We start from the raw sequence: 25,213 nt of genomic DNA on the forward strand, positions 1-25,213 counted from the left end.
TGATGTGTAATGACTGGAATTCTGGCGATATGTGATGATGCAGCTTCCCATAATTAGCCGCTATAGACGCTCTAATTCAGAAGGCTGCTGGGGTGGGATGGTTCTGCAGGTTGGTCAACAGGCTAAGTGCTAAACTGAGATGGTCATGTGGCTGATGATGGTTACTTGATGACGTTGACATGTACCCTGTGCTGAGGTAACTCTATCGAACTTTGTTGACACAGTGAATGAAACCGTTTCATTGGGATGATTTCCTTTTTCTTTTTTTGCCCTCTGCTTTATAAACTTTAAACCTATTATTTAAATGTCCAGATGGTTTTATTCTTGTTGTTGTAGGAGCTCCTTCATATGTGAAACAGCAGCTGTTCTTACAGTGATATTCTCACTCTTTTTTCTGTTTATTCCACTCCTAGATTTCCTCCTGTGGTTTACATTTTAAATTCCTGCGGTTGGCAACATGTTGAGCAAATTACATTATAAGCAGTTTGTTTTTCTCTCCGGGGCAAAGTAACAGTACCTCACGTGATGCCTACTGGTGTCTGTTCATTCTGTAAACACAGCTTCTCTTCCTGAACTCTGCTACTGCTACTGTTTAATATCACATGATTAGAATATTTAGGATGTCTCCAGATGGAAATGCGTCTCACAGCTGCTCCCCACAAATGTCACACCAATTGGACTCTAAGTTAATTTAAATAAACCTTTAAATTCAGGTTTAAATTGTTTTCCTGTATTTCCATTTTAAACGTGAGTGAGGAAGGTTTAGGCATAACAGCAGAGCTGTGTGTCATTACGTGTCTGGATCATAGCTGTTATGTGGAATGACGTTTGTTTTTACGTGGATTATTTATGTGGATTCCTCACTTTATGTCTTCCAGGTCCAGTTGTCCAACGCCAAAATGGGCCGTCCTCAGAGGAAAACGAGGCACAGAGGAGGTACGTATTCAAGCATATAAGCGACTTAAAATGGAGAGAAATAGAAAAATTTTTATATAACAGAACCTAAAATATGTAAGTGGAACAGAACATATAATGCACATGATTTAATTGATTCTGTATGAATGAAAACCAACTTTAGTTCAGTACTTACTGATGTGTCTGTGGCCCTTGGCCCTAAACCCATTGGTTCCTACTAAAGATATAAAGAGTTAAAGGGTTTACAGGCATATATTTTAAATAAAAAAAAATAAAAAAACATAGTGCTGGTAGTTTAATTTTAACAAATATAACTCAAACAGGAAAGAAAAACTGCATTTAATGAGACTGTTAACTGCCACTGCTAACAGGCCCTAGAGCTAAATAGGAGGAGTTATGCACATTCGTTGTTTGTGTGTGTTTATGTTAACTGCTGGTTAACTGGTCTATTAAGCACTGGTGATGGTGTTTTAAACAGAATGAGTGAAACAAAACATCAGTGTGTTTTATGAGGACTTAGTGATTATTAGGCACTGGTTTTTAAAGCGGTGACATCCTTGCACCTCATAGGATGATGGAGCAACATCAGATGCAGGCGCACAAAGAGAGGGAACGACGAACATCAGGATCAGGTGAGGCTTAAGCAAACACACCCACACCCAGTTATATAAACACACACACACACACACACACACGCTGTCAGTGACGATGTCTCTCACTCACATGCTGATCTGGAGACCAAGGCGAATTAAAGGCGGCATAGTGTGTGCTCCTAGCTACACAAATACTTTAGACAAGGTGGTCAAACAAAGCCCTCTTGTAAGTAAACAGCCTCGCCAGGGAGCATAATATTTGGTCAGTTTTGTTCTGTTAATGAGGGAAGTTATTATTGTTGGTCCGGGCGAAGCAAGCTTTAATTTACTGAAGCAAATAGGTGATTTCATCCTGTATAAATCCCACAGATTCCAGTCCCTGATACCGTCCCTAGAGGTTAATAGGTTTCCCCAGTGTGGTTTGTGTTACTATTTCCTGCTTTAGTTTCAACCACTACTCCTGAATCTGTGTGCCGTTTTTATCTACGCACACAAATAAATGTTCAAGTCTGCCCCTTAAATAAGCATACAGACTTAAACATCTTCCTGTGTCCCTGCTGTCAGTGGCGATATCAGTACCTCCCTGTCCCTGCAACATGCTCTACTGCCATCTCTTTCTTCCAGCTACTGTTGGTTGGGGGGAAATGCCACATGCTTTCCGATCATGGCTCAGTCATGTTGCATTCTGCTGCTTGTTTTTATGATATTTTGATTCTTTCTTATTTGCTATTGGCTTCTGTTTTTTGGATTGCTCCTGATTTTCTCTCTTTTTTTTTATTTAATTTATTTTTTTACTTGCTTGGTTGCTCAGTTGCTTTTCATTCTTCTCACGTTTTTCTCTTTTCTGTTTTTCTTTGTTTGTTGCCCTCCTTCGTCCTCCTCTTCGTCTGCATCTCCTCTTCCTCTCTCTCTCTCTCTCTCTCTCTCTCTCTCCCCCCTCTCTGTCCTTCTCTCTTTGCCCGTCACAGTCGTTTCCACTCTCCAATATAAAGTCTCCTCCAATCCCACCCACCCAGACACCCCTCCTGAGTACAGACAGTACAGAGCTAGCACACTGCCACCCTCCTACGTCCGCGTGGCGTCCTCCTCTCCTCCCTCCTCCGCCTCCTCCTCTCCCTCTCAGGAGAAAGAGGCAGGGGCTGCTAGGGACAAGGCTCAGCTCTTCTCCCAACTCTCCACCTCGCTCGCCTCAGCATTTTCCCCAGTCCAGGCAGGAGTGACCACCCAGGGCCGACAGGTCCGTCAGATCCCCCTGTCTCCTCCCACAGCAGCACGCCACCTACACCTTCAACAACAACAAGAAATGATGCTCCCCCCAAAACACGGCACCTGGTCTGCCTCTCATTTGCAACAAATGTACGCCCAGTTGCCCCCTTCCTCTTCCCCTCCAGTTATGATGGCCATGCCTGTGAAGCAGAGCTTGCCCCCACAGCCCGTCCTCCCCGTGGCTCACCCACTCCCACCCCTGAACACTAGGATGAAGCCCCCACCTCTTGACCCGAGTGCCATGACAGGTCCTCACCAGTACCCACAGCACCAGCCCCACCCTCACACCAATGGCCAGCCAGAAGACTCCTACTCTCCTCATTCTCAGCATCTGCCACTCACCCCGCAGTATTGCGAGGCCATCCCCCTGCCTCCTCTGGTAGGTCAGACAGGCCCAGGGCCCGCCCCCAACCACCAGCCCCAATACCCATCCACCTTCCACCCTCAGCAGCATCAGCAACAACAACAACAACAGGTGTACCACCAGCAGGCCCAGCCCCCCAACACCACTTCCTCTTCCTCTTCGCCCCCCTCTTACACTGCAATATCTGACGGGGGCTCGCCCAAGAAGAGCCCCTCCCCAGTCCCCCAGCAGGTCCCCATGTCCAGCAGCAGTAAGTATGTGGAGGAAAGAGGAGGAGGTAGTATCTGAGCAGAAGGATGTTACGTGTGTATAATGTGTGTGTGTGTGTGTGTGTGTGTAGGGTAGGTACCCATATTGTTACCCCACAACATGTGTCATATACACACAATACTTCAATGTTTAAATCCTCTACACCCCCATATTCCACCCACACAGGTGTTTTTGAAGTGAGACAACTGTTATCAGTGTTATTAGTGTATACAGTTTTTCATCATTTAGTTCCCAGAAAGAAAACTCAGAATGGTTTAATCACAGATTGAATAAAAACAACTGTGTGGGTGTGCAAAGTCTAAAAATCAAATGAGAAATGTGTTAGCTTGTTTAAACTCGTAATGTCCTCCAAAATAAGGCAAAACATAAAATAGTACATTTGCTCATTTGAAACATAAACAAATAGATTAGATTAAAGTCAGCACTTTAATCTTAGCCACCGTTTCATACATCTTTTTCAGATTGACCTTGAAGCAGCCTCAGTTATCCATTTGTGTGCTTCTCATCATGGGATATTCAGGGAATTTGTTATCGGCCTCTATTGTCATTTTCAGAAACTATGCTGCAAAAGCGAAAAGTATAATATACATACCACATACACACTGAGTTAATCTGGTTTTTACTTGAATCAAATGAAACCTGTGTCCACTAAAGCCCGGTGGTTGGCTGTCTTGCACTAAGCATTTTGTTAAACAAACAGTTTGTTAAACACTGAGAGTATATCTTTCATTCCTGAGATGTTCGATCAGTCATCAAAAAGTCATGAAACTGAACTGACTTTAACCAAGCTCAAATTCTGCCCTCCCAGGCCCCCCTGCCTCTGCAGGTCACCCATCTATGCTGTCTGTGGCACCTCCTCCAGCTGCAGCTCCAGCACCCATGGCTGGTCCTCCAGCCCCACCACCACCACCAGGTCCACCACCCCCAATGGCTGTACCCCCACCCATGCCTCCTCCTCTGCCCACTGGTGGAGGGCCTCCTGGGGGACCACCTGGGGTCCAGCATCAACCCTCAGGACTGGCTGCTGCACTGGCTGGAGCCAAATTGCGTAAAGTGCACAGGGTAGGTGTAGATCCAGTTCTTCGGTTTTATTTATCAGTAGTTAATCTCAGAAGTGATTTTAATTTTGTGATTTTGTAAACAAAAAGAACACGCAGTTGAAAAAAAAAAACCCCTACAGCAAAAATGGGAAATTTGTTAAACAATGTTTTACAATGTGCGCTACAGGACGAGAGCAGTTCCCCTGGGTCCGGTGGCAAAAGTGACTCCAACCGTTCTAGTGGTGGGAGTGGTGGTGGTGGGGAGGGACTGATGCAGGAGATGAATGCCTTACTAGCCCGCAGGTAAAACAGCTTCACACCCTGACACCTTTCACCTTTTACACAAGTAATCGCACAGGAAAGACAAAAGGGACATAACTGTTTCACTTGATCTTTCTGGTTCCTGGTTCTGATTTCCTTGCGGTAAATTGCGGTTAAAGGAAATAAACTCTTGTACTAGTACTTCACGTCTGCATCTATCTGCATTTCTTACTCAATTATTTTAATGTGTATCTCATTGTTTGTTCCCTAACAGACGGAAAGCTTCAGAGAAGCCTGATGAGGTAAGTGTTGTGCCTTAAAGCAATACATGGGATTTTGGCATTTGTTTCATTGTTGATATTTGAAAGATGAGAAGATTGTTTCCATTTGCATGTCTGTCTGGTAAAAATTGTAAAACATGGCTACAAGGAAACTTAGCATGTAGACAGGACAAATATAATTTTATAGGTGATCATGTGTCACACACACACAGTACAGACACATGATGTAATGGGCCAATTGCCAATTTCCCCCATTTCCAGTCTTTGTGATAAGCTTAGCTAACCAGCCATTAGTGGTAACTTCATATTTATCTTCATTATTGATTCAAGATGAGTTGAAAGTTAACCTATTTGGGAAACGTACACTACTTACAGTGTGATTTATTTATATTTCTTTCTCCCGCAGGATGACTCTAGTGGCCGTGGTCCAGGTCAGCAGAACTCAACAGGTAGAGAACAGCTCAGATTATTGTACAATACAACTAATGCAGTCAGAACTGATGTCTGCACTACTGTTTCAAAGTTGATTGATTTTATGTAATTTATTATTTCCAACTTGTCAGATGCTGTGAAGAAACCATGGGAGCGATCCAACTCTGCAGAAAAGTCCTCACTAGTGTCCAGGTCTGCAGATGAGGAGTGGAGGGAATGTGGCCTAAATATGTAACAGATAGGAAAGCTATAGCATTGTAGTGTAGTGTAGTTAATCTTTTTTTTGTGTGTGTGTGTTTCAGAGTGAGGCCCATTGGCAGCACTAGTGAATCGGATACAGAGTTTGACAAGATGAAACAGGTTGGTTGTGATTTTACATTTGATTTCACAAAGGGTTTTAGGGGTTTTGTATGTTGTGAAGTTGAATGGTTTTACGCGTGTTTTGTTCAAAAGAGATTCACAAGCACGTCTTGTTTTGCAGGAGATTTTGGATGAAGTTGTACGTGAGTTGCATAAGGTGAAAGACGAAATAATTTATGGTAAGGAATGCAGCACTTGTAAAGTTCACTGCAGTATCCTGTAGCACACAGCATTTAAATCTTTGACACACACTAGTTTTTACAGCTCATTGGCAGTAGGATCTGTTAACGCTCAGACTATCTAACATCCAAAAACATGCTGACACCGTTGATGTGAAATAACAGTGTCTGGTGGAGGGGGAGCATGAACCTTTCTCTGTTAAATTCTGCACTCTTTTCTTGCAGCCATCAGACAAGAAATCGGCAGAATCAGTACATCCTAATCTCATCCGAGCAACAGCAGGAGTGTGAGAGCGAGAGGAGGAGCTGGAGGAGGATGGACATGCAGATGCACAGACACGAGGACCAGGGAATGTTCTCTCAATGTTTCTGTGACCTTGCAAGGCCACGATGCAAGTTGCAGAGATGTTGTGCTAACATTTGAGTCTGCTGGACAGCAAAAATGGAAGAAAGAATGACATAAGAGAGAACAGATAAATAGGAAAGAAGAGACGAAGGATGGAGAAAGAAAGGTGAAAGCTGATGTATGGATTGATGAACTAAACAGAGGATGGCAAATATACTGGAAGACAAATTGAGGGATGGATGAACATTTGTGCTGAGTTTGGTGTTGTGGTCCTCTCTGTGCACCTAGAGACTCAGTCAGCCCAGTGTTGCAACTCTTTGTTCTTTGTTAAGTCTTAAGAAGAAAATATTTTTGTTTTCTAAGTTTTTACTGTTTTATTATTTAAAACCTGTGGTGATAATGATGATGCTGTTGATGACAATGAGTATTTTATTGATATTATAGAAGGAGAAAGGAATCTTGCACACCGTTTATGTCAGCCTTTTATATTTTCTATTATTTTTTTGTTTAGTTTATCCCTAACTAGTTGACGACAACAAGCACAATATGGGCAAAGTGGTGCTGCAGACTCACCTGCCCAAGACTGGCTGATTTAAAAAAACTTTTTATTATGACCTTGTTCATACTGGTGTTGTGTGTCTAAACTTTTCTCTCCAGTGATAATGATAATAATTAGCCACTTAAATTACCTCTTTCCACCATATTCAAAGCATAAAATTTTTCAAATGAGAAACATTTTGGCGGGTAATGTAAAACACACGCAGCAGTCTGCTCTACAACTCCAGTGTGACCGATGTTTCTCTACCTGTTCAGATGTGTGAGATCATTGAAACTTGGGGATCATTCACAAAACAGGCCGATAACTGTAAATGTGCCACCTGGTTTTACCTAGATATAAAACAACGTAGTAGTCTTTATTAGTCGTTCTATACTTTGTGACCCTCCCAAGTATGCATGAAACCCCCCTGTCTGTATGAATTCGTTTTTCATTTGGTTTAAAACAATTTAAGCGGTGGTACATTTATTATAGTGGTTTGTTTCCACGAGGATTCCCCTTTCCATATATGAAATGTTGATAATGGTAGCAATGTGAAACTAATGAAGGGGGTTGCTCTGGCAATATGCAAATTTTACCTAGATAAGAATGTGCAGAAAGTGAATGGTATGAGTAGGCCTATGTGATGGTAGCTAAATGTGTCTTTGCAAGAAGGATTTGGTTGAATATCGGTTGTTGCATTCTATCCACTCTGTCCGCTCTCAACTACGTTCTGATTTAAAAGCTGGAAGTAAATTCATTCAAACAAAATGTGTGTGTATGTGTGTGTGTGTGTGTGTGTGAATATGTGTGTGTGAGAGAGACTAAGAGTGAGATCCCTTGTGCCTTGGTACATCTGAGTAGGCTAAATAGTTTTTACCTTTAGGACATATTTTAATTATGCTTAAACATGAAGGTCCCATCTGTTTACCAGTAAACAGAGACAGTAAATGACAAACCAAACACAAACATATTCTGTCCTTTTATGAAGATATTTTAGATATTTTACAGTCATTTAAATAGAAACAATAAAGATTATGGTTTTCAGTGATGACATATAGATTAACTTTTACAGTCATGTGCAAAACCTTTTTTAATTCAATGTTTTTCTTGTGTAAAAACATAATCATCTGATCATAGCGGGCCTTAGTATTAGGTAAATACAATCTCAGACATACTTTTTTTTATGTGGGCAGTACTAATTACCTTTAATGATTAAATAGCTTGTAGATCCACCTTTAGCTTTGGCAACAATAACAATTGTTTCCTGTATAATTTTATCAGCCCCTCACATCACTGAGGAGAAAATTTGGCCCATTCAACATTGCTTTAGTTCATTGAGGTTTTTTGACTTATACACAGCTCACATAAGGTCCTGCATCAGCATTTCGAATGGGTTAAGGCCATCCAAGATGATTTAGTGGTGTGCTCAGGAACATTGTGCTGTTGCATGATACAATTTCCACAAAGCTTTAGCTGTCAGGCAGATGGAAGAATTTCTTCTAGAAAAAGTCCAAATCATCACTGTGCTTGATGGTGGGTATTTCTGCTGAAATGCTGTGTTTTTTTGTATTTCTCGGAGCACTGCATAGTCTGACCTGCGTTCTGGATTTTAACTTGTGAATAATCTTTCTCACTGTAAAACTCCAAAGGTTGAGGAAAGTAAGGGGCTGCATACACCCTGGACGGGTCGCCAGTGTATCACAGAGCAGACAACCATTCAGAGCTATAGGCAATTTAGAGTCACCAGTTAACCTAATCTTAATACTAATCTAACTTTGTGTTTTTGGAGGCTGGAGGAAGCAGGAGTACCCAGAGAAAACCCACACAAATATGGGGAGAACTTTTAAACTCCACACAACAAGGCACAACCCATGGATTTCAACCCTGGGTCCTGCTTGCTTCTTTATTCCCCTTGGCTGCAACTTACCCTCTTAAATCCTGTGGAAGCATTAAGGGGCTACATTTTATTGACTTAATTTTTGTTAAATAATGGCACAGTAAAAAAAAAAAAAAAAGGAGGGTGACTAGCTTTAGCACATGATTCTATATACAATAGGTGGAGAAAGATTTTACAATTTAATTTGGTGAAATGCTTTTTGTAACGGCTTTAAATATAGGTGGTGCCCTTGTGAGGCTTTTTCTCTCACCATTACCTTTCTCACCTTAGCTGTTGGTAAATTAGTTACATACACTACAGAAGTATTTAATGTGCTGGTGGTGCTGCTAAACTCAAACATAGGCCAAATTAAAATAAAAACATGCATGACCAAGAGTGAAAGAAGATCTCAGCTGCAGAGTCTATGGGACATTTCATGAACATAAACCAAAGCCTGAAAAAAATAATTGAACAACCATGACACCAAACATTTTAACATTATCAAACTGCAATTTAGATTTTATTTATTAGTGATTTTTTCCCCCATTTTTTTTTAAATCCATTTTAAGCACTTAGACGTAAATAAACAATTAAACCACAGCACAATGGAGCTATAAACAAGCAGAATGGGACATCACTGAAGAAAACACTTATCTTACACAAAGGTAAGTTTCAATGCTCATTTTCCATCTTCAGTACTGTTCTGCTTGATGGTTGTGAAATTGTTTTAGGTAATTCGAGAGGCTTTGTGTGCCTTGAGTCTCACTTGCAGTAATTCTCACAAAGTTTGCAAAGCTTACACGTAAGAAACAGAACAGAGCTAGTGATGCCTCTGTAACAACCTTATAAAATGTATGTGACCTTTGTTTTATATATATAAAAAAAAAATTCGGATGTTTCAATTTAATACTACCATTTGTTTTCCAATTACAGGGAAGGAAATATTAGCTTTGTATTATCATTTCACTCTTCTCAGTGCGTTCTGGAAACAAGGATCATCACTTCATAGAAGAGAAACATGAATAAATAATGTGGTAAGAAAATCATCCAGCTGCACCGGCTGAATTCCTATTTCCATGAACTGTGTATATATGCAATTGACGCACACATTCATTTGCCATATACTAACTAAACTGCAAGAATAATTTTTGGTCAGAACATCCAACATATAAGTAGATGTACATACACTGACAACTGTGCACGCACACATACACACACACACAACATGATAGGAAAAACCTTTTTTAACTAGAAACCAATGACATTTTATAGCAGTCCATAGATGTAACAACTGAAATTCACTGTCCCTTTTAAAGGGAAACGTAATCAGTCACAGATCTATTCCTGCTTGCTTAGCTTGTACACCCGTTTGACTCTGGCATAGGGGCCAATGCTGTCATCAAACACAAAGTCCCATAATACCCGGATCCAGGACGTGTGCTGAGGCAGGGAGTCGTAATACTCTGCTGCAATTTGCTTGACCTGCCAATAACAACAACAACAACAAAAAAGGAAAATCGTGAGTGAGAGTGGAGGCATAGAAAATAATTACGAAGGATTTAGGTCAAAAAACATATATCTGAATATATTCAAATGCATATTGCAAATTGCACTTCAGTACTTTATACAGTCAGAAATCTTATTCAATAGGACATCTTCTTTCACTGGGATAATCAAATCAACTACACACATAGAATCTGATAGAAAAATCTCAGGCAGATCTATCACTTTGTATCTCTGTGTGCTGTACAGTAGCCAGAAAGGCTGTTAGTTAAGTGGTTAATCAGTAACAAAACCTGTCTTTTCATGTGATAAGTATTTGCAGTGGAAACTAAAAAATGTGACATAATATTTACCAAAACCTTTTTGTTTAGACTCTGTAAGAAAAGACAGGGGCATTAATTTCTGTCAACATCATCACTCCTGGTGATGATTTGTTATAACTGTTCATATTCTCTACCACTCTAGTAGTCTGAGTTTACCCTTTGAACATTTAGACATCATTTATCACAGTGTCTCTCTCACCTGAGGTAGTTTACTGCCAGGTATACTGGGGAAGTCATGGTGCTCCATGTGATACCCGACATTGAAGGTTATCAAGTTTAGTGGGCCATAGTAAGAATATGTCTCGTGTCCCTTAAGGAACATGTAATGTTCAGCTATAAAATGTCCAGAGATAGGATGCAGTCCCATACACAGAATAGAACCTGCAATGAGGTAGACAATGGGCTTCAAACCCCACAGATGGTAGATAATTAAGTCCACTGTGAGCTGAACGACTGCGTTCTGGATCTCGATCTGACATATTGGTTTAGGGTTGACTACCAGCGGGCGCAGAGCATAGAAAAAGGGTTGGAGGAAGAGCCAGAGGACCTTCCTGGCTGGGGTGCAGAAGAACCATCCCTCTAAGTCTGTGGGGATGTCAACATCCAGCTGGTCACCTCCTAGATACCGATGGTGGTCAATGTGGTATTTCTTGAAGGAGGCTGAGTAAGGCAACCCGATGGGCAGGTTGGCCCACATGGCGAACCAGCGGTTCCACTTTGCCAGCTTGTTCCCGAAGGCCACATTGTGAGAGATGTCGTGGATAGCCAGAGTCAGGGAGTGGTTAATGCAACCTCCAAAGGCATAAGCCCAGAAGAAGATCCACTTCCAGGAAAGGTTGTGGACCAGGTAGCAGGCGAGGAGCTGGGTTAGGACCATTCCTGACACCACCCATTTCAGCTGGGGGTCTGGACCCATCAGAGACTTGATCTCTGGGTATTTGGCTGAGAAAATAAGCAGTTAGAAAGAGGTTTAAAAAGTGCATGGCCAGGGATGTGGAAACTGCGGGAAAATAAGAAAACTGAAAAGAAAAGCAAGTTACAGTAAAGCCAAACAAAAACCAAAGAAAAAAATTAAAGGGTGGATAGGAAGAGGAAAAAGTTATGTTAGTTAGTAGAATACTGTCACGGATCCAACAGACAAACCTGATTAACGAGACTAAATCATTGTCATTTTAAAAGAGTTGATCTCAATATATTACTGTGTGTAACGATACCGTGTATTCTAAAGAACACAGTTGACTGTTTTGTAAGATACTAACCCTTCTCCCGGGAATCACTTGCTGAAGAAAGTCATTTTTAATTGGCAGAGGTGTTGTTTTGCTGAGGGACATGAAACTCAGGGAGATACAAGGGAGCAGTTCAGACTTAGGTTTGATCCATAAGACCATAACATCATAATCTATTCATTGGATCATACAGGTTGTGATTTTTTACATTGGCCACACCTTACAGTTAAGTGCTTCACAGAGATTTGGTGCAAGTAATTTAGGACACATTAGCTAGATTCAGTCAAATTTCTAGATCACAGGGAGGAGCTGAGCCACAATGCACTGGGTGCTGCAGTAGCCTATCACATCATGCATTAGACAGCAATGCAGTATCAGGTAATGGCACATGCAAATATTCCCTTTGCACTCATTTGCTGTCAGCTCACTTCTGTATTTCCCATATGCAAACTGGGCTTACCATGGTGATTAAAAGGTTTAAAGACAACAGGCCTGAATTCAGTAACCTGTCACATATAGGTTTCCCCTTTACCGACCAAACCATCTTTATTCAATTTAAGTTTACCCAGGAGGAATTCCCTCATGCTCCCCTACAGTCACTACTTTTGAAACAATAATTTATCTGTTTTTTGTAGCTGCTACTGTCCTGTGCATATTTCTTGTAAATCTACTGCATTATTTCAACCTTATCTTCAATTTGTCATTTTCTTGTGCTATTTATAGTCATGTTTATAGGTTATACATCTTTAGGTGACGGTGTTTTCAGTCGCCCACAGGGCATAAAGTTCAATCAATAACCAGGTATCATAAAATAAACTAGTTAAACTGCTTAAAGCCACAGCAAAGAACATTGTATTTTAACTTCCCTATATGAGAGAGACAATTCATTTTTACATTTTTCCTTACAGTCAGATACTTCTCCTATATGTGGTTTCAACATCAGGTTCCAACTAACAATGATTTGAGATTGAACTGGACAAGTCAAAGCGACAATTCATTGTTCATTGTTTCAAGACCTGTTAAAGTATGATGAACTGGTAACTGATATCAAACTGTGTCAAATAATTTTTCCGGATGAGCCAGCTATAGAAGACATTGATGTCCTTTGAACTTCACAATAAAATAAAGTTTATGGTACCACAGTCAAGGATAGATCTACAGACACCTGTGAGCAAACAGTCATTCATTCATAAAACCACTTGTCAATCAAATTATCCCACATGACAGTAAACATCTGACACTCGCAGGATATTAAAACAAAATACTTTAATAATTTAAGCCTTGGTGGTGTCGAACAACCAGTCACCTTCCAAATGCTTCTTTCACACCAGAGCAATCATGCTGGACAAAACCTGCATTAAATATATATGAAAAGGTTTGAATATAAGCGGTTTTAAATCGCATTAAATCAATTTAGTATCTCTGAAACAGATTTAATATCTTTCAGAAACTGGGGGAAATATTAAGGACAGTAATTTATTTGTATTAATACAGTAATTTGTTGTAAGACAGTTTACTGAATAAAGGAAACCTCCCACATCACCTGACTCTCACAAAGCCTTTCTTCCCACCTCATGCACGACCATTGTATCTGTGTTTGTCTTGAGGAGGGAATGTGTCTTGTTACCTAGCAAGCCCATAGGCATTGTAAACTGCACCTGCTATTATTACAAGTCAGAGGAAAAAGATGGCAGATTGGTTTTCACAAAAATGCACAGTGGAACTTTTTTTTTCTTTCCTTTTTAAACAAAACTGCACTGTTCTTCAGTTATTCATTTTCTCACAAGATTGACAATCAAACACGCCACTCCTTTCATAACTATGTCCATATCTACACATTGACATCATGCCTTTTGCTATGAGTAACGCGGGTGTCAAAGTTCACCGCCCGCCTTTGCGTTTTAAATCTATGCTGCCTCTTTCTAAGAAAAGATTTTTGCATATAAAACATGGGAGCAGCACTGTACAGCTTCAAGGTCTGAGTAACTGTGAGAGGCACCGATGTGAGATTCATTAGAGTGAATATTTTAATGGAGAAACTATGGACCATTTATTTGCGACCATACATGTGCGCTGTATTTCAGTTTAATCCACATCCTAATGTTCTTTATCCTTAAAATCTGCCATTTAAAGGAAAATTACTTGTACCTAAAAAGTACTGCGTAACTTTATAAAGCTTGGCTGCTCCTGATTGTGCGTATCTTGGGTGGTATCAGTTTTACCATTTCTCCTGCATCCATTGTGCTGTGAAAGCTCGTTAAGCAACAACTAGTAAACAGGTTTAACCGGCTATGATTTTATAGCAAAAAAAAAAAAAAAAAATGCACACAACCTATTACAGTAACTAGACACTAATGAGAACCGTTGCTCTGCAGATTGATCAGATATTGAAAGAAAGTTTGATGTTTCATCATTTCTCACCCAGAATTTCTTTTCTCCTGGAGGTGTGCGGCTGGTCGGTGTAGACCCATTCAAAGTCGCCTCTTCCACCTGTCTTCCCCATGACGCCGCTCTCTGAGACTGTGAGGCAAGTGTCTCTGTGGCGTTATGCTCGTCATGAAACCTTTCACCGTTTCAGGGCACACCCACTCACACACAGGTTGCAGGGTGAAGGTGTAAGGTGTGACGGCAGGTCCCTCCCCCGGCTCAGGGAGGGTCAAACTCAGCCAGGAACCTGCTCAAACAACTTTTCCTTTACTTTCTTGCACTAGGAACAAGCAACAAATATCACATTTGCATGGATGGAAAATATATGGCAAAAGGACAGACGCAGTCAACGTGCTCTACAATTTGTTTATTCAATGCCAACTTGTTGCAAAGTTGTTTATTAGCACAGCATAAAAAGGTGTTTTACACTACATCCAATTCTTACCACTTCCTCCATATGACTGGATGTATCCAAATGAATGTGCTTACATTTCCAAAATGTTGCTGTCTTTTTGCTTTCACACTGAGCTTGAGAAATGTAGTGATTATCACTCTGCGGTTTGCAGGCCTTTTTGATCATTTTGAGTATTATTCCTCAGGAGGGTCAGCTGGCTCAGCAATTAAAATGTGAGATCATGCCGCTTTTCTGTTTCTGTATTAATAAAAGCTGAATATAGTTGGGTTTATCAGACAGAATTAGTCCTATCTTTGATAGTGTATAATTTCCTGACCCCATTTGTGACTATTCTATTGTGGACCAGGCATTAAAACAAATAATCAAATACATATATTTAGAATATTATTTAATAATGAAATAATTTAAATAATTATAAGAAATGTACAGTCATTATAACCTTATTGTGAGATAATTGATGAAACATTCATAATACATTAAATATGGCCTAAACATATTAGTATTTTCCCCATAAATCAACTAAATAATAACATGTATAACTCATTTAAGACTTTTTTGGTCCAAATCACGCGAGATTTCACAACTAGAGCGCTGTCGCGGCGAGAGTAAACGAGAGTAGAGTTGTTGTCGGAAAGGGAGGAGGAAGGCTGAGAGTAGACGGAAGGGAAGGCAGGGGTGAAAAAATAGCTTTTAAGAAGGAGGAAATACAATATTTATCATGGCATCGGGGGACACCCTGTACATAGAAACGGACGGGTCGGAAATGCCAGCCGAAATAGTGGAACTGCACGAAATCGAAGTGGAGACAATCGAGACGACAGTTGTTGGAGACGACGGGGAACACCAGCCTATGATCGCCTTACAGCCTCTTGACACGGACGATCCAAACTCGATTCACCCGCACCAGGAGGTGATTTTGGTGCAAACTAGAGAAGAAGTTGTGGGTGACGACGACTCTGAACTGCACACCGATGACGGTTTCGAGGACCAAATCCTCATCCCAGTGCCCGCCGTGGAGGAGGACTACATAGAACAGACTCTGGTTACTGTTGCGGGGAAAAGCTCGTCGACGGGCCGGATGAAGAAGTCTGGAAGTGGGAAGAAAGCGGGCAAAAAGAGCTACCTGGGCGGGGGAGAGATGGGCAGAAAGTGGGAACAGAAGCAGGTCCAGATAAAGACTTTGGAGGGGGAGTTTTCAGTGACTATGTGGGCATCGGGTAAGTTCAGAGTCCCGAGTGAATTCCTGCAAGGAGGCTGTTCGCTTTGTTCTCACCGTGTGTGTCGGGTGACTGGGCCCAGTTAGGGCCTCGTCCTCCGATAAAGTAGGAACTATTTCCCAACTCTGAACCACTTAAACCCCTTTTGAAATGTTTTTGTTTTTATGGGAAGCCATGTTTTATGTGTCGATGGGCGCCGCCATATTTCCCCGGTCTAGAAAGTATGGCGGCCCGAAAAAATGGCGTTTATTTGGCCGACGAAGATGGCGGCGAGAGTGGGAGCGAGTGCAGGTGGCTCCGCTAGGCCGCTGTGGCGCAGTTCAGTTCAGCCGTGACTGCGGTGGTGCCTTCAGGAACTCCTCATACTTTACGCTTGTAGGGCTTTAAACGCACCATATATCGTGCGATTTAATACTAAGAACAAAAATGTCAGTTCCTCTTGTTCCTGCTGTTGCGCATCAGCCATTGAAAGCATGATTTACATGTGTTATTATTATATTATTATTATTATATTTGCCACCGTGTGTATATAAAATGTACATTTTAAACCGTGACAAATAATTATAAAAAAACAATTTCTTGGTTTTATTTTAATTAACCACGTTGGATATCTGTAAATTTATGTGTGGATTTTTTTAATCGATTATTTTTACAGAAATTGCAGCGTAAATTGTGCGTAATCGCCAATTCCCGTCTCATTACAGTGTCATAAACAAAATTAAAGCTGTAAATCTATTAGTAAAAAAAAAAAAAAAGTAAATCTGTATATGACAAAAAATATATATTTTTTTTATTATTCCTGTTTCCCCAACATTTGTTAAAAAAGCACCCTGACATATTGTTGTTGTGGCTGTGCCTAAAATGCTTTATGTAAACAAACACTTTAAAATAGTTGTTAGCTGCCTGATGCATGTACTGTAAAAATGTATAGAAAAATAATTGACTGAATTTGACTTATTTTTGTGAAAGTATTAAATTAACAAAAGTAGGGTACACTGCCAAAACCTAGTTGTTCAGTCTGCTTTTATTATTAGTAAATTAATAACGTAGAGGGAGATATTGAGAAACAGAGGTGATAGCAGTTTAACCCTCTGTAGCTTTAATCAGTGCCTTCCACATGTTTTAATTATTAACTCCTTTTTAACAACAAATTCTCTCCATTTTAATTCAGATGACAAGAAAGACATCGACCATGAGGAACAAATCACAGGTGAAAACTCGCCACCAGATTATTCAGAGTACATGACAGGAAAGAAACTTCCTCCAGGAGGCATCCCAGGCATTGACCTGTCAGACCCCAAACAGCTGGCAGAGTTTGCACGGTAAGGGGTAGCGATTTCAGTGAGCCACAGTACAATGCATTTGCAGGAATAACTTTGTTTTACTAAATAACACATGCAGGTTGTAAAATGTCTGATTCAGAATTGTGTACAGTTGTGTGGATATTATATAATAATGTGACTATTTTTTATACCTGTTGCAGAATGAAGCCAAGAAAAGTAAAAGAAGATGACGCACCCAGAACGATAGCATGTCCACACAAAGTGAGTGCAGTGTTGTCTGTTGCACCAATGCTCAGTTTTATATCTTCAATGACATAACCATCTTGAGAACATGATGGTTTACATTATATTGGTGTGGGAAGTGTAGTTGTTAAAACTACCCTGTTCACTGACTTTGTCCAGAGTGATTAGCTATATCTGATTTCGCTTCCTCTCAGGGATGTACCAAGATGTTCAGGGATAACTCCGCGATGAGGAAGCACTTGCATACCCACGGGCCTCGTGTGCATGTCTGTGCAGAGTGTGGCAAAGCCTTCGTGGAGAGTTCAAAACTGAAGAGGCACCAACTCGTACACACAGGAGAAAAACCTTTCCAGGTGAGCTCATCGATTCTATCAGCATCACATATATTTCCTTATTCTGGAGAAAGCTGAATAATTTTTACAGGGAAAGGAAAACTTATTTTTGTTAATAAATACTCAAATGTAAACCAAAGCTGCTATTGTCAAATACCTGTTATCGATAAATGATATCAGTTTATTTCTGAGGTCGGCCGAGGAATGCAGCAGCATTAACTTAATCTCTCTTATCCCCAGTGCACATTTGAGGGGTGTGGCAAGCGGTTTTCTCTGGACTTTAACTTGCGCACACATGTGCGTATTCATACTGGAGACCGCCCATATGTGTGCCCCTTTGATGGCTGCAATAAAAAATTTGCTCAGTCAACCAACCTGAAGTCTCACATCCTCACACACGCCAAAGCCAAAAACAACCAGTGAACCAGGATAACAACAACAACAACGTGAGCATACACTGGAGGATCTGACCTGCATCTCTACTCCTTGACAAACTAATGTCCTGTGGCCTGTTTTGTTGTGAGATAAGAAGTCCCCTTTGTATCGTCTCTAGATAAAGGTTTAAACAGAGAAACAACCTTTTCTCAAACTTTTTTGATATGGAGGTTTGAACAAGGAACTCATGAGAACCCCATCCACCTCAGGCCTCCTACCCTACCTTGGCGCTACCTGGATGGAACAATTTATGGTTTCTTCCTGTGTAATTCAAGGATCTGCACCTAAAAACTTATTTATACCTTAACACAGTCAGTTAAATCTTTTGCAATATACATCAAATTTGCATCAGTCCTCAGCAGTGACACCTTTTCAATTTTGTACTTCTCCCCCAAGTGTGCATATTGTACACTTGTGTATTTGACATAAGCTCTGTGGTAATGTATGTAGTAAGACTGTACCGGTAGCTCTTCTTGGAAGAGGTTTCAAAGTTTGTTTTATTTCCCCCTTTCCTGTTCATGGGAGTGTGTTTTGAGGGGAGACTGAAAGGTCTTTGAAGATTTTCATTTTGTATAATGCAATATCAGAATCATGTAGGTAATAGCCATGTGATTTTCAATAGTGGTCACTGATTAAAATGTTTTTCTCCCTTGCACTATCAATACAAAATGTGTCTTTTGTCTTTTCACAGTTTAAACACAACTAGAATTACTGTTCTGGATAACACAGATTAGTTATTGTAGTGGCCAAGTCATGGAGACAAATTCTGGTGCTACTCTGGAGTAATGTGTAAAAGGTGCTGGGTTATGGGGACAATTTGCTTTTTACTGATATTAACTATCAGTAGGACTGTAAATAGTATTTGAAGGTACAAGTCTTCAAACACAGTAACAGTTGATCGTGTTTCAGTTAAATGTTGACAGAAAGTGTCACCAGTATTTGGCTTGCTTTAGATACCCAACAGTCTCACATCAGGTCTTTTTTAGTAACACTTCTCTAATGACCTTATTTCTTTAGAAGATCTTCTGTTTCGTATGGCAAGTGTTGAATGAAAACAGATATATTTCAATTTAAATTTGCATCATTCATCACTCTTCAAACCAGCAGGTGTATGGCTGTCAGTGTGAGGACACTCCCTGACCTCCTGCTGTCAGGTAGGCTATACTAAGCTACTGTTTCAATTTTTAACTTATCGCATGTACTGCCTTACGCTAACCCTAAAACCTAGTCTTAATGCCGAATTAGCTCTTTAAACACCCTTCTCATAGTTAGAACCGAATAAAATGTCCTCAGTCCAATGGTTAAAATATAAAAATCATGCTGGTCCTCACAATGATAGCCATACAAACACACACTCTAGAAACCTGAATAATCATGACATTTCCAAGTTTTAAAAAAAATTTAATAAACCAGGCAGCAGTCACATTTTATACATCTGATTTGAGGATTTACTTGGCTAAAAGATAAAAATAGTGCAACAATGCTGGTGGGTAGAGTTGCTGAATCACTTTTAACCCACATTTTCAGTGCAATTTTGTTTAAGTCATTGCTGCAACAAACACAAGTACAGTAAGTGGCTTACGTCCTGTTAATGTTAAGCAAACAAGGTTTGGAATTGTGTATGTTCGTCATTGAATAAAATGACATTTTTATTTAGCTCATCCCTGCAGAGAAATATGGCAAAAAAAAAAAAAAAAACAATCAAATCCTAATAAAACTTAACATTTGTCCACACAAACAATTCCCTTAATCTGGTGAAGCAGCTGCATCTGGTAGATTTGACTCATATCTAAAATAAAAAAATTCAAGTAGGCATGTGTACATATGTAGATAAAGGTGATTTGTATTTCAGCATTATTTTTATTCTCATTTTTTAATCTTAATGCATAGCAAACGTCCCATTGCTGAGTATCCAGTAGCGTGAACTTAAAGCATAACTTTTAACACCCAACTGCTTGTTAGTTTGTTTTACAGACAAAATTGGGTCAGTGAAAAAGCTGAAAACAGCAAAAACAGGCAACTGCAGTGTAAGTATACCTACGTACCACCATCCCTGACCAAAAAATACAATCTACCAATAAAAGGAGTTATGTATCATTAATTATGATGACAAAAATATCTCTGTAGAATCTACAATAATGCAGTGTTTCAACCTCAAATATAAATCTAAAGTGTAGGCATAATTTCCCCTTGATTACATCATCCAGCTTTCAGCATCAGGTACCTGGTCTAGAGTATGGATGTGTGTATAGTACCTGCTCTTAGAGCAGACATTGCCCTGATGTTATGAACTGCAGTTGTTCACTGAGCTAGAAGCACGGCCAGCAGCGCAGGGTAGTTTGGTGTGCCCCAGCCTGTAACAGGATCCCACAATGGTGCAGCACAGAAACCTTGTCCCTGAACCTGTTCATCCAGACACCCCATGTGACATCCTTCAGTCACCTAGGGACAAGCATGCATACGACTTAGAGACCATAATCACAAAATGTGTTCTTCCTCTTTTAACATAAACTAAATTCCTCACATGGTGAAGAAATTTACCACTTCCTCCTGTTTCAGTCAAAAACCCAACCAAAAAACAACTGTGTATTTCATTTAAAATAGGAATGAGGAAAATCCTCTTTATTTACATTCTACAAATTCATTTGCTGGGTTTACATGATATAATGCTCATGTGTGCACCTATCTTGTAATGTGTTTTAATTTCAGAGTTTAGAAATCTACTATCAAGAGGAGAATAAATCTCAACGAAGCAAAAACTCAACATCAAACAAGTTTTTAGACTTGATGTATGTAGTAAAAAAAAAAAAAAAACTAAACAACTTACATCAAATAGGGCCTGTCCCTTGAGTTTGTAGAGACGGGGGTTGAGGAAGCCGAGAGCAGGCAGGCCCTTCAGGAGCCGCCGATCATTAATCAGAGACAACATCCCTCCAACTACAGGCGTTGATGCCTGGAGGAGCAATTAAGAGATGATCGGTTAGTCTAGACCTTCATAAAACTGTGTTATGGGTGTGTGTGGATCTAGTTCGTTAAATTGTCAATTCTCCTTTCACCAAAATTATATATTTTACCGAGGTTCCTGACACCCAGGGCACTGGCACTCTGTTGGTGACCACCCAGTAATTATCAGACAGGGCAGCCATGTCTGGATAGGCCCTGCCGCTGACATTGAAGTATGACTGAGGAGGAAGCTTTGCTGCTACACTCTTCAGATACCCCTGCACTGCACTGACCTTCGGAAACAAAATCAACAGCAAATATGACGTTGTCTGTAGTAATGAACAGCATTAAAAGAGTTAATCACCTAATATTATTACCTGGTAGTCAGGCATCTTGAAGACGTTGCTGAAGCCTCCTCCACTTATGTAATCTGTGACTTCATATGAGACACTAAATGGGTTTTTGAATGAGGTTCCTCCTACTGTAGTCACATACGGGCTTGGGGACAAGATGGAGAGCATAGACTTAGATGAATTTCAATTTTCATAAACATTTTGCAGAGTAAATTCTTTGTTTAGTTATTTATCATATAATTTATTTAATGCAACATTTAATTTATTTGAATGCAAGTGTCTTTACAGATTAAAAATGCCTGCAGAGGTCCAGCACTAATTCTGATTTACCTTGAGGCTGGGAAACTGGGTCTGAAGCAGTTTTGATCTTTACCCACATGTCTGCAGCCAGCGCCACTGTCACCTGAACACAAGATCAGAAAGACGGAAGCTTATCTAACAGCTGATCATGCAGCATATCATGCTGATAACTAGGAGCTTTTTGAGTACTGCTATGTCACAGTAACACTGTAAACAGGTTTTCTAGAGACACAATGTCACCATGGGTGTTTTATTATAAAAAAAATATTGGTGTGTACATGTTTCAACTAAAATACAGTTATAAAAAAAAGAATGGAGCTAAGTCAGTCAGCTGACACTTTGCCCAGAGACCAGAGCCGTTCCAATTCAGCTTTCTCTCAGGTCAGTACAAAAATTACAGCTCTCAGTTCCCCAACTGTTGCAGTACCGTCTTCTGCTTAAAACAGGAATTCGTAACGAACTAGACCACAAGGGTTTAAACCACAAATAAGCAAGAGGTCAGAAAAGTGAGAAAATGAAAATCATATTACTGACCAGAAGCAAAGAGCAAAGAGATTCCTCTGACACCAGCCTTCATGAACTCTGTGTTGATGCGCGTCATGTAGGCAGCAGACAGGCTGTCTTCATCATCTCCGTAGCTGATGGTGTGAACCCAGGGCAGGTCAGACATGTTGCTGAGCAAAACCATCCACTGGAGGAAAGGCTCCTGGGACTCGTGGCGACCTGAACGATCACCAATATAAGTTCTTAAGAAGAACTTGATATTGAATGTAACACTGCTCTGTTCAAGTGCATGTGATAAGATTCTCTCTTACAGACCTGGATTGGTGAAGACCCACGTGGAGATGTTTGCCCCTGTACTCATGATGTACTCTATATCCAGACTGGCCTCAAGACCGGCCTTTCCTCCACCCTGGGTGCCTACCACTCGATCCACCTGAGACCGGTGCTGGAAACTCCTGGCATACAAGCTCATGAACTCTGCCAAATCAGCAGGGTGGTAGTACTGCTCCAAGAACTAAAAGAGAAAACAACTATCTACAATGAACAAGTACAAACAGTAGATGTGAGATTATAGTGTCTTGATGTTTACATGGCACCATTTTATGTTTGACCATATACTGATCATGTGGTCAAATCATACCTGGGCTACAGCCTGGCTGTTGTTCTGAGCTGTGCCCACGTCAGCTGCTGTCAGGTTATAGCGGGCCCTCAGGACAGCAGGAGTCACTCCGAGGTGCACCCCTGCCTTAGACCGCTTTTGCTCCCTACTGAAGATTTGTCCTTTAGGAGGGAAACGATGAAGGCCTCCCACTGTGGAGAAAAAAATACAATAATGCATCAAGCAATGTTAATACAAGTCCATACTGAAACCTACAGCAATTATAAAAGACAGACTAATAATGATGCTCACCAAAGTCAAGGTGCTGGTGAACACCATCATGAACAGAGTAGGGAGCTGAAGATCTCACCAGAGACTGACCGTCTCTGAAGTAACGGTGGAACCTGCTTCCCGGCAGCAGGGTCTCTGCAACCCTTAAATTCACAAAACATTAACAGCCTGAAGGTCTACACGTCATCATACAAATATAAAAACTATAACTATACAGTTCTGGTTTTGCATGCTTAAGGAACTCATTAGACTGATAAGTGATACGTATGTGACATTTATTCCTGGTTCAAGTGTTGACATGCTACAGTTGAACAATGCAGTGGGGAGTTTTTTTATGCCCAGTAACATTGACCTAGATTTGTGAATTGTAGGAAGAACTCAGATTTTGATTTTAACCAGTAACCACAGAAAGAGGAACTTCCTCATGAGATGAGCATAAACTCATGAACATCATTTACACATATAAGGAACTGAGGCAGAAAAAGGACATTTTGTTGTATCAGATGCAACTTATTGTAAAACATACTGGTAAGTAAAGTTAAATGTGACCAAGAAAAGATATGCTTACTCTGCAGTCATGGTGCAATGTAAAAAGTCCTGAGTGCTAACAGTCAGGCAGTTTCTAATCCCATGACTCTGCAGCCAGTGACGCACCGCCTTCTGGGTCAGTTCAGATGGACGCACAAGGGAGGATACCTTCTCCAGGCTGAGGTATTTGCCTGTGGAGGACAAAACAGGACTCACTATCTGTTGTACAGAAACAGAAACAGGTCTCAGTGTTGAGAGAAGGCTTTCGTCAGGGTAGTGGAGTTCATATGTCAGTGATGTGCTGCACAGTGAGCACGTGCATGCACATTAGTTCAGACCCAAGATGTTTAGGTTTGCTGTCGGGCAGCCAGCAGTAACGAGACAATGCCCTACCATAAAATGCCGAGTCGGGGTCTGACACTAGTCTGAGTGTTTCCTCCAGCAGGTTCACGTTCTGCTGCTTCAAGGCAAAAGTCAGCTCCAGCTCCTCTCGAGGGTCAACCCGATCCCCATGAGTCCAATCCTCTGGTATCCTGCAAAAAGAGGAGGCACATTTTAGCTACTGACGATCCTGGTGATTTTAATTTTGATTGATTAAAGCCTTTTTGACCATTTATCCTCTAAACACCTAAATACTAACAAATAACACACATCTTATCAAAGAAGCCCATCTCACATAGACCCATACTGCACATTGACACAGCCAACGATGAACTTTAACTGTGAAAATAACTTATAGGGCTTGAATTACAAGTGTGAGAAAGACAAACACAAACGTGAAACATATGAGGAAATGACTTTGACGCTCGTTTTGCTCACAGGACATCTTGGTCATATTCCAGATATCCACTCCACACCAACGAGCTGCAGAGCAGGGGGATGGAGAAGGTCAGCCTGTTGGAGATGGGGGGGAAAGGAACCAAACATTAGCCAATAAAGAAAAGCTAGAGCTCCTCAGGTCACATTAACCGAGTTAAAAACCAACTCTACACTCGGATCAAGACAAGTCGTCGCTCTCTGCAGCGTTAACACGATCACCTGCTGCGTTAGCTGCAGCCATCTATGTAGGTCACATCAGCACCGATAAGACAGATAAACACAACGAGAGCTACTTCAGCAGTCACGGAAAATAAGTTCATGTTAGCTAACTCTTTTCTTTGTAGCATGCAGCAGTTATTTAGTGGTACTCACAGCGTGTTCATGGTGTCCTCGGATCTCTCAGGACACTCTCAGGCTCTTCCAGGCGCAGCAGTCATGTGACGCGCGCTTTCACGTGATCAGCAACATCAGGTTGTTTTTTTTGTTTGTTTTTTTTCAAACCTCTGTGACCCCGGACAAACCACATTTCTCAACTCTATACACGAATGTCCTGTCAAATAGAGTCAGACAACAAAACGAAGCATGTGGTTGATTATGCAGTAACTGCATATTCTGTCCAAATTCGCGTGAACGCACCACCAAGTGCAGAAACATTTGCATTTTATTTCCACTACAAGTCAAATTTACCAGTAGGTTTAGTTTGTTAATTTGCAGATTTAGATTCTTGAAACAAAATGTGATCAGCTGTGCAG

General features: G+C 40.7%; 4 protein-coding genes across 5 annotated transcripts in view; 2 read left to right on the forward strand and 2 right to left on the reverse strand.

Moving 5' to 3' along the window:
• The window catches only part of evla (Enah/Vasp-like a), a 30,363-nt gene extending 23,854 nt beyond the window's left edge, over positions 1–6,509 (forward strand). For both annotated transcript variants that reach the window (XM_026339721.1, XM_026339720.1), the window contains exons 4-13: positions 879–936; positions 1,486–1,547; positions 4,217–4,470; positions 4,636–4,751; positions 4,984–5,011; positions 5,397–5,439; positions 5,554–5,614; positions 5,725–5,782; positions 5,904–5,961; positions 6,187–6,509. In XM_026339721.1, coding sequence (XP_026195506.1) covers positions 879–936; positions 1,486–1,547; positions 4,217–4,470; positions 4,636–4,751; positions 4,984–5,011; positions 5,397–5,439; positions 5,554–5,614; positions 5,725–5,782; positions 5,904–5,961; positions 6,187–6,224 — 776 coding nt within the window. In that variant the 3' untranslated portion in view covers positions 6,225–6,509. The remainder of the gene's footprint in view (positions 1–878; positions 937–1,485; positions 1,548–4,216; positions 4,471–4,635; positions 4,752–4,983; positions 5,012–5,396; positions 5,440–5,553; positions 5,615–5,724; positions 5,783–5,903; positions 5,962–6,186) is intronic.
• Positions 6,510–7,823: 1,314 nt separating this feature from the next.
• On the reverse strand, positions 7,824–14,276 carry degs2 (delta(4)-desaturase, sphingolipid 2). Its single transcript, XM_026339722.1, has 3 exons — positions 14,195–14,276; positions 10,747–11,489; positions 7,824–10,203 (listed from the first exon to the last, which is right to left on the reverse strand). Exons 1-3 carry the CDS (start codon positions 14,274–14,276, stop codon positions 10,060–10,062), a joined length of 969 nt encoding a protein of 322 aa, XP_026195507.1. The 3' UTR covers positions 7,824–10,059.
• Positions 14,277–15,241: 965 nt separating this feature from the next.
• yy1a (YY1 transcription factor a) lies at positions 15,242–18,778 on the forward strand. The gene is made up of 5 exons (XM_026340391.1): positions 15,242–15,832; positions 17,004–17,154; positions 17,316–17,376; positions 17,553–17,711; positions 17,931–18,778. Exons 1-5 carry the CDS (start codon positions 15,334–15,336, stop codon positions 18,111–18,113), a joined length of 1,053 nt encoding a protein of 350 aa, XP_026196176.1. The 5' UTR covers positions 15,242–15,333; the 3' UTR covers positions 18,114–18,778.
• A 1,172-nt stretch (positions 18,779–19,950) lies between these two features.
• tpp1 (tripeptidyl peptidase I) lies at positions 19,951–24,950 on the reverse strand. Its single transcript, XM_026339842.1, has 13 exons — positions 24,834–24,950; positions 24,462–24,536; positions 24,036–24,175; positions 23,683–23,833; positions 23,136–23,257; positions 22,866–23,035; positions 22,541–22,739; positions 22,256–22,444; positions 21,752–21,824; positions 21,446–21,566; positions 21,200–21,361; positions 20,953–21,078; positions 19,951–20,567 (listed from the first exon to the last, which is right to left on the reverse strand). The coding sequence occupies exons 1-13, from the start codon at positions 24,842–24,844 to the stop codon at positions 20,427–20,429; spliced, it is 1,680 nt and encodes a 559-aa protein (XP_026195627.1). The 5' UTR covers positions 24,845–24,950; the 3' UTR covers positions 19,951–20,426.
• Between the last annotated feature and the right edge of the window lie 263 nt (positions 24,951–25,213).

The sequence above is a fragment of the Anabas testudineus genome, chromosome 22 (genome assembly GCF_900324465.2).
Source record: "Anabas testudineus chromosome 22, fAnaTes1.2, whole genome shotgun sequence".
In the NCBI taxonomy this organism is placed as follows: Eukaryota; Metazoa; Chordata; class Actinopteri; order Anabantiformes; family Anabantidae; genus Anabas; species Anabas testudineus.